Below are 14,536 nucleotides of genomic sequence, written 5' to 3'. Positions count from 1 at the left end.
TAAACCGAAAGTACATGTCTTTTCCAGCGGTTTTGTCAGAGCTATTGTAGCAGGAGAGATATTACTAGTCACTGTGAATTTCCCTGTATGAGCTCCTGCTTATCTGTAATCCTGAGAAATGGGCATCAGTTAAAGGAGGGATATATGGCGTGTTTATGCAGGGCTTATTGTCTCTATTTAAAAAACTCTAAATACCGGTATGGGGCCTGTTATTCAAAATGCTCGGGACCAGGGGTTTTCAAAATTGCTTAAGTTAAACCCAAGGATATATTGCCCCTTGGCTCGGCCATTGTTATTGCTTTTGCACTATACATAACCCAATAATGGGTATGCTCACTAATTCCACTTAGTGAAGCTGCACCCGGGCCAACAATTATTAGATTTTCAAGCGTAAGGACAGATTCTCAGCCTGTATGTATCCGCAAGCTGAGAATCCACCCTATGTGGCACTAGCCTATAGGTGGCCAATTTCAGCTGTCGATATCAGTCTTTTAGACCGATTTGGCTGCTTATCTGGGGATGTATAGGCACCAAATATGGGCCTCCCCGTCAACATCGGTCCTGAAATCAGGCAGATCTCAATCAGGCAGATTTGACTTTTCCATCAGATTGGGGACTGTATCGGCTAGGGCCGAATGATCAAATTAACCCGATGTTGCCCATCCGTAGGTGGGCATATCAGGAGAAGATCCACCCGCAGCCTCGCCAAACTAGCAGATCTTACAGTGTGTGGCCACCTTAAGGAGTATGAGGGAGCAGCCTGGCAGAGAGACCTGCAGTGTTATCAGGAGAGAGGCACAGAATCAGCACTTATTGAGATAATAAAAACCATTATGGGGACCTGGGACACTTTCTCTTGAATTTTTATTGTGTCCTTTTGTCACCCGAGTGTTGTGCTTTAAAGCCCTGCCATTGACTCTTTGCTTGCGACTGTCCTCAAAAATGAGTTTGTTTACCTTTGCTCTCTGTCCTTCTCTCTACAGATGAACAATACCACAGCCAGCATATTTCCAACTACTTGGCCAAACAACTCATTTACTAGCATGAATGAGACACTAGGGCCATCTACACTTTCCAGCTTCATCATGTCCTATATCTCGGACGCTCAAAATGATCCACAAATGAGGCTTGCAAAAAACTCCTCTGAGGACAATGACCAAATATTCTTGACAACAGCTGCTGCTAAAGGCATCTCGGGACTGTTTGTTTGGACAGCCCTGTTACTGACTGGCCATCAGGTAAGGACATTATCCCCTACCTAGAGGTGCCCATAAACTGGAAATGAGTAGTGAGGGGCATAGCATATCAATATATCATTGACTATATTTAGGGCTCAAAAGACATGAGATCCATAATGCTGTTGCTTAACAATTCCATGGACTTATAATATTGCTGTTGTATTTGGGGTATGTTCTCATTGTGTAGGTTTTTGGGTCATCCAGACTTAAACATGTAGTGAAAGCATTAAGGAAGATGAAATTATCTGGATTAGTGGCAAAAACCAGTCCCAGAGCAGAGTAATTATAAAGAGATGAGTCTTTTTTCCCTTTAAAATGCTCTTCTCTAACTTTGCTTGCCAAACTGGCATTCCATAAGCAGAGGGATTTCTTAATCCAATAGGGAGGAACCAGGATTGGTGGTCTCCATTATCAGTAGAGGATTGGATCTCTATGCTCAGTGCAAATGATTGTGTAGTCAGAGATGCTTTACTCAAACTTACTGTCATTTCTACTTTATTTCCCTGTTAATGAAGAGCCGCTAATAATTTGCAAGCTTCACAGCTTTGGCATTCATTATGCAAGCAGTTATGGAAGATACCAAATAAACCTGGAAAATATCCAGAACTGGAACTTGCAGTCATTTGGTGTTTTTATGGTTTAATTATATTTATGTCAAATGTTCTGCTTAAACAACTGTTTAATTATTTAATCAATTTTTTTAGCTATCACGTGTTTAAAAAGTGCAAGTGATGTTAGTAATGTACTTTGAATATATAGGGGCTGATGTAATAAAAGGCACTAAGTTTTCCCAAGTGCAGTAACCTATGGCAACCAATCAGCAGTTAGCATTTTTTGGTCACATGTTTAAAAAAAATATATATTATAGGTTGCCTGGCCAAACGTAGTGCCTTTTATAACATATGGGGGTTAAGGTCTAAATACATTGCCCACTTATAGAAACTGTTGCTAGCTGTTGCTTTATGGCCTTGACGTGTACAGATTCCAGAACTTATGATCTAACAAAGGAAGGTCAGTTTCATCAGAAACCAGTGAACATGCTTCTATGTTTTTGCAATGTAGGACAGAACCCACAGAGCCACACAGGCATGAGAAGAACATACAAACCCCTTGTAGGTAGTTACCTCGTCTGAACCAAACTCATGTCTCTGGTTCTTCAAGACAACGGTTCTACCCACTAAGCCAACATGCAGCCTTCTTATAAATTGCAGATCATTCTTGGTAATTAGAGCTACCTTTAATTGTAATTTTTAAAAGCACATTTCAGTGGACATTTAATAAATATAAAATTGGACTTGTCTTGATATAGTTTACTAACAATTTGTATTTTTAAACCATTTTTTGTATATTATGATTTATTAATGTACACCCTAAGGGATTTAAATGTTACAGCCTCAACATTCTGTCATCACATTTAACCTACTAATTGTAACAAAGCTGGGCAATATAAAGCCACTGTTTAAAATATAAGCCTATCTCTTATAAATAGGAAATGCCTAATTTATTTATACAGTGAACTAAACCATTCAGTTGTTTGCAGGAGACATGCCTGTGTGTGCGGTCTCTTTCTTAAGGCATAACTGCATTCCACACCAAGACAAATGGCTTGTAGAACTGCTCACCAACAAGGGAATGTGGTTCTGGCATATCAAGGTGTGGCTACGGTGGGAGGGGTTAATGTGACCAAAACCCTCACAGAATTTCATTATGAACCTTGCCAAGAATGAGCCCACAAAGCGTTCATTTGTAAAATACATTAATAAACCATTTCTATAACAAAAAAGAATGCCAGGAAGGAAGAATGGTGAAAACAAAGGAATTACTGCTCCCCTCTAACTTCTCTCCAGCCATTTGAACACATCGACACCCAGTTCTTCTCCCTGTTATAGTCACGTGCCTGCTAGTAATTGTTTATATTGGCACAGTGACTTAATGCTGGTATCAGCCTGATTGTGCTTGTGTTCATACACAGTAAAGGGACATTGCATGTAAAACAATGCACAGCCTGCTTTTAATTTCATAAAAATATGTAATTGTGCATATAAATGCCACAATATTCCACTTGTTGTGAGCAGTGCAGTCACTAACTGAGTGCACATAAAACTTAGGACACGCAGTCACATTTGCAATCTATTACCTGGAAACCAGTTCCCTAGAGTTCTCTGTAACCCAGAAATGACATTCTTCACAATGTATTGGATAAAACATATTTATTCTTACCTGGTTCCCTGTTGTTAATCTCTATTAATAATATTGTGCCTTGTGCCTGATATAACTATTCCAGCATAAATTCCCGCTAAGGACAGAATTAGTTGTATTTTATGTATTGTGCTGCAAATTACAGAAAGGCATCCAGATTCTACTAACTGATCCCATAGCAGTAATATATTGTTTTCTCTAATCAAATCTTTATCAAATTTCTGTAACTTTTAACCAACATTTTCCTTTTTGTACACAGAAACCTGAGTTTCTGCTTGAGACAAGTTTGGAATGTAATTATTTTCTTTTCCTTGTGACTAAACAGGCTCTCGATTCAACAAGTCTCATGCACATAAATGTACATAACAGCAATCAGGTTGTTTGATCTGATTGTTTGGAAGGGGAGGGGTGTAATGCTGGGTTATTTATTCTTCTGTATTTTTAATATGACTTTTAATATATAAATTTGGTTTTGCTATACCTGCCTTATGTATAGTGTATAATATAATAAATATTACCCCTATTGTAAAATATAAGGATAATATAAGTCACCAAGGAGTTCCATGACCATATAAAAGTACAATAGGGGGTACATTATATATTATAATACCCAATTTTCAGTAAGTCATGTGATTGAAATCACTAAGCACTGACATTACCAAGCACTGTTTGTAAGGATATAATTTACAGGATTTTCATGGCTATTGTATATTATAATACATAAATAATAATAGATTCAATAATTCTTTATCTATACGGCTGTAAAGTATACATAACTACACAGGTTAGTTTTAGGCTAATTTTACCCAGGACGTTTTGGGTTTGTGAGTAGAGGTCCACCTGTCACCACTATATAAGCTTTAGGCAGCATGTGTGCTGTATTTTTGCTATGGGGAGCAGTGATAAGTAGGTAGGATCTTATTGACCAGATATATAGCTGATAGGAATGGGCAGAGAAAGTTTTTGCATTGGGCCCCATGCATGATAGGGCCCTTTTGGGGCAGAAGTAAAAGTATATAAAGAATGATATGATTGTGAAGTGAATGATATGATTGGCACCCCCAAATGACTTAAATCGCTTACCTTTTACCCCGGGCTGGTGTCCCTGTTAGGAGAAAACAGCACCAGCCCGGGGCAGCTGCGAGCGCTTCCCAGGGATTTCGCCGGCAGAAGAAAGAGGAACAAGGAAGCGCTCGCTACAGCTACCCCGGGCTGGTGCTGTTCTCTCCTAACAGGGGCACCAGCCTGGGGTAAAAGGTAAGCGATTTAAGTCATTTGGGGGTGCCTAACATTTTGGCACCCCCAAGTGACTAAGCCTTTCCTTCTACTTTAAATAAACTTGGTGGGAACATTTGGCTCCAGTAAGGATCAGTTATATCTTAGTTGGAATTAAGTACAAGGTACTGTTTTATTACTATAGAGAAAAAGAAAATATGTTTTAAAATTTTGAATTATATGATTAAAATGGAGTCTAAAGGGGATGACCTTTCTGTAATTTGGAGCTTTCTGGATATCGGGTTTCCGGATAAGGGATCCTATACCTGTATATATAAGGGACAATCAGAGTAATGTAGTCCAATTAATCATTTTTACTGTTGCATCTAAAGCAAATTTATATGGCTACCTAGTATAAAATGTAAAACATAGCATCTTACCCTCCACCCTTCCTGTGTGATCCCACCTGCCCAGTTTGGCCATAATTGTTACCAAATAGCTTGTGATATGATTGTATGGTCCATAAAGTGATTTTTTTGTATCCTGTAGAAATCAGCCTTATGTATATATTAAAACTGTAGGAAGCCTGACTTTGGATATCAATTCTCAGGCACTTCAATACTTATTTCTGCAAGGTAGAACTTTGCTATTTTCTCAATGTGTAGAGCAATGCTTATAAGTACTAAAAATAGAGTGTAGGCAAGAAGTACAAGATCATAAACAGAGGGATAGTCACGGTAACATGGGTAAATCCTAGAGTATGTCATGCAGTGATATCACGGCATGGACGAGTTTTGAAATTTCTGAGTAATGGAAATATGTAACTCGTGACTTTACTCTTGTGTTTTATGCTGTAATCAGTATTACAATATTCTCAGTATCCTCAGTCCACATAATTCTACCTTGTGGGAAAATAGGGGTAGATACTGAGCTAATGATTCTAGACTTTCAGATATGCTGATTTGTTTTCTCTCTCAACCCCTGACTGCCCCTTGCCTAGCCCCTGCCTCTGTCACCTGTGGGTGGATGGGAATGTAAAGCTCTGCATTTTGTCTAATCTGTGACTAATGAGTCAGTCTATATGGAACAGGGCATAATGGCTCGGACCGCATGCTTTATTGCTTATTCCTCATTTCTGAGCTGTGTTATCATACAGAGAGCGATATCTCCATCTGCCACAGACCTAAATGATATTTGATAGGGGAAGTGAACCTTGTCCTCTTGCCTCCGGACCGCCTGGTGTCTCCCTCCTGCTTCCCTTGTTAAACAGACGTGTGCTACGATCCATAATGCAGAGAATTTGAATCTGAATAAATGCAGGAATTTTTTTTTATTTTATAGTTAATAAGAATGAGATATTGATTGTGCTTCTTTTGATCTTCCTTGAAGTACTCACTTCCTTAGGTTTCTTGCCATGGTAGATTATATACTTATTTTAAAGGTAAAATCCACCCAAACACAACTTAAGCTATTTGACAAGAAAACATAATTTCAAGCAACTTTACAATATAAATGAATTAAAAATATGCAGCCTTTTCATGATTTTTAATGTAATAATATGGTTTGGAACAGTTCCCTAAGCTCTGCCCCCTGTTCACTTGCTGATCTGGCTGACTACTTTGAGACTCAAACAAAATGTAACAGTAGTCGACTGTCCTCGGCCTGCCTTTAGCATGCATCCTCCCAATCCCACAATTCCCTGCACACATGCTGTCACTGCAATGCATTGTCGGTTATGTAGTTCCTGCATGCTGTCTGTAAGCTGTGGAGAAGGTGTTACAATTGGTAACATAAATGTTTTAGCTCCTCCCCGTCAGGATTTCAAATGATGCAGAAAGAGAAGAACTATTTTGCAGCTGGATTTAAGCATATAAAAATAGTATTTATTCATACTTAGGGGTTTCTCTGTTGTGTGGGGCTTTTTAACAAATTTTTGTTTAGAAGCCAGAGTTCCCCTCTAATTAAAAAAAAATGGCCCAGGCTGAAAATTCTTGCTACATTACCTTAAAATGTCATGCCTGTTTTTACCATACACCTTTCAGTGTTCCAGGATGTTCCGTTACTACTACCTCTTTAATTGCATCCGTAAGTATTTATGGTATCTCACGAGTGATATTACAACTGCTGATAATGGGAAACGTGTTTACTGCATAATGAGCAGCATGTGAGTGATATCATCTTGTTTATTGCAAATAAACGGTCAAAAGTCATTTCCACCGCTTTTGTTTGTACTTTTACAGATTTACCTCCATCTTAGAAATTACACTATGCCCAACGAACAGCGCTACATCATCCGGATCCTGTTTATTGTGCCTATATACTCCTTTGACTCATGGCTGAGCCTGCTACTGATTGGCAATGATCAGTACTATGTGTATTTTGACTCTATAAGAGATTGCTATGAAGGTGAGACCATGTACCATACTGTATTTATTGTTTCTCAAAGCACAAAAGGGGACAATTTGCTACCTTTTTGGAACAGAGTTATTTGCAACTATATGAATGAGGGTAGCACATATAACAGTGGGGTGCTTAATAAATTGGCCTACATGTTTATGTTGCTGGAAATGCTGAAGGCACAAATGTGTCCCCTGAAAGGACCAATTGCATGTTTACTTTTCCATTTTACCTTTGTTTTGTCTAACATTTAGGAGAAAATGTTCAAATACTGTCCTATTGCCTTTATTTCTTTACGATTCAACTTACAGGTTAGACAGTGTCTATTGTAACACTGACTCAGGCAGGCTGCCAATAAGTATAGTTAGTACCTCCCTCAGCCATCCTATTCCTGCATAAATAGGGTTGCCAACAAGGTATTAATCTGCAATGTACTTGCCAGCAAATTAATAATTCTATGCCCAGCCATCCCTCCCCTAACTGACCTGCTCTATTGCCCAACACAGCCTTTTAAAGGCGGAGTTCACCTTGTCCTATACCTAGCAACTTTGTGTTATTTATTTTTTGTTGTTTTTGAATTATTTGCCTTCCTTTTCTGCCTCTTAACAGTTTTCAAATGGGGTCACTGGCCCAAAAAGCCAGTGTTCTGTGAAGCATTGTATTGTCGTTACCTTTTATTACTTATGTTCCCATTCAGTCCCTCTCCTACTTATATTTCAGTCTCTCATTCAAACCACTGCCCGGTTGCTGGGGTAATTAAGACCCAAGCAACTAGATAGCTGCTAAAATACCAAACCGGAGAGCTGCTGAACAAAAAGCTAAATAGCAAGGACCAAATGAAGACCAATTACAAATTGTCTCAGACTATCAATATCTACATTATACTTCAGTAATATTCATCAGAAAAGGTGGCAATCCTATGCATAATACAATGACAATGAGTTAGCAGTGCTTATAAACTGGTGGTCTGTGGCATCTGCCAGCCGTCTTAGGGTTCAAATATTTGGTCTTATTTTATTAAAAGGTTACAGATATTATTAACATTGCTGTATTAATATCTATGATGGCAAAGATGCACCCCAAATTTCTCCCACACACACACTCACACTATATATATATATATATAAATAATCACTATAACACGGTCAGTGTACTGTGGAAACTAGTGTTTGAAACATCACATGGGTATTGTATAACCTTGTATGAAGGTCCTTTTAGACCATAATTCCTATAACATTAGCGAAACTGAGAATTCCTTTTCCCCAAGTATCTAAATATAGCAGACCTGGTGGCAATTCTGTCTGGGATCTCTGCCACAAATATAAGAACCAAGATTATTATCATTTTATATTTGGCACTGCCGCCAAACCCTCTTAGATGAAATCACAGCTTCATTAATACAGATGTCTTGAGGTACATTTAAATATAACCTCTGTAATTATCTGTTCTTCTTGCAGAGATTCTCTATGGTATAATGTAGTGAGAATTTGCCTTTTTTTTAAATGAAAATTACAGGAAGGCCATTTTCCAAAGACTCTTTAATCAAATAATTGAAATTTTTAAAAATGATTTCGTTTTACCTAGATATAATTAATCTTTATTGGTGGTAAAACAATCCTATAGTTGCTGTTTAAAAAACCTTGCACATCAGGATATGTCATAAAGTCATATAGAGGTATGGGACCTGTTATCCAGAATTCTCAAGACCTGGGGTTTTCCAGATAAGGGGTCTTTCCGTAATTTGGATCTCCTACCTTAAGTCTGCTAAAAAAAATTAAATCCAATAGGATTGTTGTGGCTCCGATAAGGATTAATTATATCTTAGTTGGGATTAATTATTACAGAGAAAAAGGAATCCGTTTGAAAAAATGTGAATTATTTGATTAAAATGGAGTCTATGGCTTTTCCATAATTCGGAACTTTCTGCATAATGGGCTTCCGGATAAGGGGTCTGATACCTGTACTGCTTTGTATCCTTACTCATTTGCCTGTAGTTATGCACCAACCCAGCAAACTAAAAGAAAAGGCATGGGACTCATTTATAAACACTGGGCAAATTTGGAGTAACCCATAGCAACCAGTCTGTGATTTTGTAAAAATCTGAACTATTTGATTAAAATTGAATCTATGGGAGATGGCCTTCCTGTAGTTCAGAGCTTTCTGGATAAAAGTTTTCTGGATAATGGATCCTGTTCTGTGAAAAACACTTCACAGTCAAAAAGTTATTTTTTGCAGGTTCTTTGTTGTGAAGAATCATCTGAGTTTTCTTGTATATGTATACACATTTTTGGTATCGCAGTTTGAATTTTAAATCTGCTTCATAAAATCCTGTGAAACCTAAAATCAAACAGTATGTACAGTATATTTTATAATTATTTGTATTTATTTCCCACAGCTTTCGTTATATATAGTTTCCTCAGCCTCTGCTTTGAATACCTTGGTGGGGAGAGTGCGATTATGTCAGAGATCCGTGGGAAGCCAATAAGGTTATACAATTTTCTAAAATATTTTTAAAAGACATTTATTCTAGCTAAAAAGGGATTATCAAATTACAACTGCGTGTATGACTGGTCCTTAAGGGCAAAACAACACACATTTCATGTTGGCTAGATGTGTGCTGCAAAGTTAGTGCCAATTGCCAAGCGAGGACTTTCTGTGATTTTGCCATGATATATATTTATTGGGTTGTGCCAGAGTATGGGACAGTGCTTAGGCATCCATCTACTAATTCATACAAATTGTCTGTATCTCATTTCCCATTAATGCTGCATATCTTCTTGCACCAAAACTAAAGCTACTTCCATGTTTACTAAAGTGTGATTGGACAGATTTGTTTTGTGCAAGATTAACAGCTAATTTTAGCGCTAATCATGAATTGATTATTTAGTTTTATATTATATTAACTATTGATGTTAAATTTACTAATAATTTTGCAAGTACAGGTATGGGATCCCTTATCCCTTATACGGAAAGGCCATCTCCCATAGACTCCATTATAAGCAAATAATTCTAATTTTTAAAAATTATTTCCTTTTTCTCTGTAATAATAAAACAGTACCTTGTACTTGATCCCAACTAAGATATAATTAATCCTTATTGGAGGCAAAACAAGCATATGGGGTTTATTCAATATTTAAATGAATTTTAGCAGACTTAAAGTGATACTGACACCAGAAATGAAACCTTTTTTACATCTTTCATAACATTGTCTTTGCATAAGCTTTATAATTTTGCCATAAACGTATCTCCTGAGGCTTTTACATTACCTATCTGATTCCCCATATACCTCTATGAGGGAGCTGCCATATTTGTGCAGCAGGGGGCCGTTAGCATTAGGAGCTGTAACTGACAGGCCGAGAAGGAACAGTCAGGTTGGCAAAACAGTCAGGTTTAGGAACTTCAAGTAACAATTACATACAAAACCAGCCCTATCAGTGAAAAATGATCAACATGACCTATAGGTAACTTTTTATGTAGATTCATATTTTAAAAAGTAGTTTTTTCGTGTCAGTATCACTTTAAGTTATGGAGATCCAAATTAAGGTGGCCACACACGTGGCGATCTGACGATGTTTTGTGCGACCATCAGTCGCACAAAACATCGTCAGATCCGCCACACACCCGCAGGGCTGAAACAGCAGATAAGGAGGTAGAAACAATAGGATTTCTACCTCCTTCTGCCGATTCAGCCCTGACGGCAGATTTTGCTCAGGCGCCTTCTATGGTGCCCGATCAAAATTTTCTGACCTGGCCGATCGGCGAGTCGTCCGATGTCAGCAGCTTCCTGCGATACCGGTCGACTCACCGACTTGCCATACACGCACCGAATATCATACGAAACGAGGTTTCGTACGATATTATCGGTGCGTGTATGGCCAGCTTTACTGTAGGTCCCTTATCCAGAAAACCCCAGGTCCCGAGCACTGCTTGTGTTTAAAAACCGACATTGCATCTTGCCTACTACATGGTGTCTGGGGTATTTTTTAACAATTGGCGATAATTCTGGTGATAGTCCTTAGTAAACAGCAGCTTCGAACACTGGCCTGGCATTTTTTCTGGCGTAAGTCATTTTTGCTATCTATCACATAGTAAACGAACACCTTTATTCTGTAATTACTGAGTAAGCAGCACAGCAGCTAAATGTAAAAAAAAGTATGCAGGGTAGCCTATGGATAAATCTTTAATAGATAACTTTTTGAATTAAGTAAAAATATATATTTACACATACATATATTTGATTAATAAGTTATTTATATTGAGAGGTGTGTTGGGATAATGAGGAAGCTGGATTGGCAATCAGTGGGGAGACTGAAGCCCAAAAGATTTCTTCTTCTTACAGAATAAATACAGAAGGGCTCATACTGGGATTTGGTGGGTTGCCTTGGTGCAGAAGCCATAGGTAACCATACACTTACCTCTACTCACTCAATAGCAGACTTAAGCTGGCCATACACGCACCGATAATATTGTACGAAACCTCGTTTCGTATGATATTCGGTTCGTGTATGGCAAGTCGGCGAGTCGACCGATATCGCAGGAGGCTGCTGATATCGGTCGACTCGCTGATCGGGCCAGTTAAAAGATTTTGATTGGGCGCCATAGAAGGCGCCTGACCAAAATCTGCCTTCAGCGCTGAATCGGCAGAAGGAGGTAGAAATCCTATTGTTTCTACCTCCTTATCTGCCGTTTCAGCCCTGAACGGTTTGTGACCGATTGTACAATCTTTCGTGCGACCGATGGTCGCACAAAAGATCGCAAATCGCCACGTGTGTGGCCACCTTTACACACAGTCTCAATCACTGATAGGGTTGCCACCTTTTTCTGGCAGCCAGTGATTTTGCGTGGAGGCAGGGTGAGGACATAAAGGGGTGGGGAATGGGCAGGCTAGGAAGGAAAATGGTTACAACATATAAAGATTATATATCTAAGCTGTAGTAGTAGAAAAGGAGCTTACCCGCTGTACAGATTTGGTCCAGGTGCTCATGCCCCAGACCCTCAGCATAGGTCTGCATGTTTCCTATATGGCTCCCCTAGACAGGAAAATGGGCAGATCAGGTGAATAAATGGGCACGGCAGAGGTGGGACTCTACTTATAAGGGGTGATTGGCAGCAGAGGGAGTCAAGGAAGGAAGGGATTTATAGGTAGGTTTGCCATCCTCACAAATTTGTAATGCCGGCAGATTTAATCTCCTCTAACTCTGGCACCGAGGCGAGCCCAGAAAAGATACAATGCAAGGAATATGAGGCAGCAGCCTGGCAGAGACACTGCAGGAGTAGGCATCTCCCAATATACATACATGCATACATCTCCATAATAAACTACAGACTTCAGATTCCTTAATTCAAAAAATGCTGCCTTGCTAAACAGGTCACACACATGACATTGTAACCATTGCAGCAATTTTTATTCTGCTGACGCCATTAAGCAGTTTTCTTTTGTCTATTACTTATTCTTCTAATGTGCACGTGCCAGCTGCAAAGCATTTGTTCTACTTGTGCTAATGTGCCCAGTTCCAAGCATGTTCAGCATTAAAGCAGAATGATGTCCTCTAAGTTAACTATTAGTTTTAGAAAGTGTCTGCACTAAAAGGTATTTATGGCACTTGCAAATCAACCTCATTTTCTTCTATGGGGTTTCCCATAATACTAATATTTATTAACAGATACATTGTGTGCAAACATATTAGGCATCTGCACATATACAATCAGTTCACAGCTTGCTTGATAAATGTGTATGAGATTATATATTTGAATTTTTAGAGAACTAAAGGATAAAAGGCATTACTAAATAAATGCATGTGGGGGACAACAAGGCTGTTGAGCTTGGTTTGTAATGGGGTGGCTTTGCAAGGATGACACATTCTGGTTATTTATATAGTAAGTTTATCTTCTCAGGTCAAGCTGTTATTATGGAACCTGCTGCCTTCAGGGGATGTCTTACTCGATAGGATTTCTGCGGTTCTGCAAACAGGTGGGTATTATTAAGAGGGAAGTTACAGAAGAATAATCCCAGCTGTGCTTGGCAGAGCTATAGTGTAATGTACAGTCTCACTTCCTAAAGCCATTACAGGAAGTGAATAATGTACAGGAATATGGCTTCATGCCCATCTTTACTGAAAATATCAAGCAGTATTAATATATTAATATATTAATGTTTTTAAAAAGCTTTGGCAGCCAAACCAAACTGACAGAAGAGTAGTGAGGGGAGACAAGGTGTTGGACTAATAATTGGCTGCTGTTAAGCATAATAACATTCCCATTGTTTTTGTTTGGCTTTTGCCACAAAGCAAACACCATCTCCAATTCTCTTATTCAAAGCACCTCTACTTTCTGAATGTTTGGCATTTACGGCACCTCCATGCTGTCATATGACCATTCTGCCACAACTTTTTCCTGGAGCTGATGCTACTGTTAAAAGGACAACTACTCTGGCATGCAGAAATACTGCCACACCGGCCTATTACTTACCGTTCTCCTGGCGTCCCAGGCATCCCTTGCGCCCCAGGCATCCCTTGCGCCAATCCCTATTTGCCCATGTTCAGCAGAATAAACCCTGTACAGTTTTCTTTTAACTGCAGCTCAAAGCCCAAGGATTTCACTGGGGGGTGCCTAACATTTTACCTTGATGGTACTTTACTCAATATGCTATCATAGTAAACCCTTTAAGGTGATTTGACTCAAAACAATTTGCCTTCGTTTATACAAGAATACAGCTTAGCAGCTGTTGGCAGAATGCAGCCCCTACCAGAAGCAGGTTTTCTAAAACTCTACAAAGCTTTTGTAATCCCTCTTTAGGATGAGGGCTGTCACATATTTAAAAATATGTGGCCTTTGCTAAATCTTTTCCTATTTAAGTAGAGACAACACACAGTATTAGTAGGAGTAAACTGATAACCTTGTTCTTATTTCACAGGCAACACTGCAGTTCTGCATTGTGAAGCCCATTATGGCCTTAGTTACAATTATTCTACAGGCATTTGGAAAATACCACGATGGAGACTTTAAGTAAGAAATGTTTTTTCTAAATTCCCTACATATTGGTCTGTGAGCAAAACATAATAATTAATGGTGTGGGAAATAAGGGGCTTTAAAAAAAAACCTTTTAGTTGGCTGTAAGTAGCATCTCTGTTATAAGTTGCACTACCCTACCATTAAGCTACAAAGTGTTTTTCATTAAATAGCTAACTTCTTAGGACAGAACAGTCATTTTCATGGGTAGTCAGCTATCCATAATTGCACTGGTTCATGTAAGGAATGTGTTTAATATATCTGTGTGAGTGTATATGTATAGAGAAAAGAAGCATAGGAGATCATCCATAAAGTCCCTCTTAAACAAATAGTTCTAATTTTTAAAAATGATTTATTTTCTCTTGCTGTAGTAATAAAACAGTAGTTAGACATCTGCAGAAACATTTGCAGGGGAGGGGCAAAGTAATCCATCCAAAATCAGCCTGTTTTTAGACTAAATGAGATCTTTTACCTGGCGG

The 14,536-nt window shown here is 38.7% G+C and overlaps 1 protein-coding gene across 2 annotated transcripts in view; it reads left to right on the top strand.

Annotated features, from left to right (window-relative positions):
- Positions 1–14,536, top strand: part of tmem184a (transmembrane protein 184A) — a 40,728-nt gene that overhangs the window by 15,493 nt on the left and 10,699 nt on the right. For both annotated transcript variants that reach the window (XM_012970416.3, NM_001016399.2), the window contains exons 2-6: positions 984–1,238; positions 6,893–7,058; positions 9,445–9,535; positions 12,945–13,020; positions 13,963–14,054. In XM_012970416.3, coding sequence (XP_012825870.1) covers positions 984–1,238; positions 6,893–7,058; positions 9,445–9,535; positions 12,945–13,020; positions 13,963–14,054 — 680 coding nt within the window. The remainder of the gene's footprint in view (positions 1–983; positions 1,239–6,892; positions 7,059–9,444; positions 9,536–12,944; positions 13,021–13,962; positions 14,055–14,536) is intronic.

The sequence above is a fragment of the Xenopus tropicalis genome, chromosome 9 (assembly GCF_000004195.4).
Source record: "Xenopus tropicalis strain Nigerian chromosome 9, UCB_Xtro_10.0, whole genome shotgun sequence".
Classification (NCBI taxonomy): domain Eukaryota; kingdom Metazoa; phylum Chordata; class Amphibia; order Anura; family Pipidae; genus Xenopus; species Xenopus tropicalis.
This window is presented reverse-complemented; position numbering and strand designations above follow the sequence as displayed.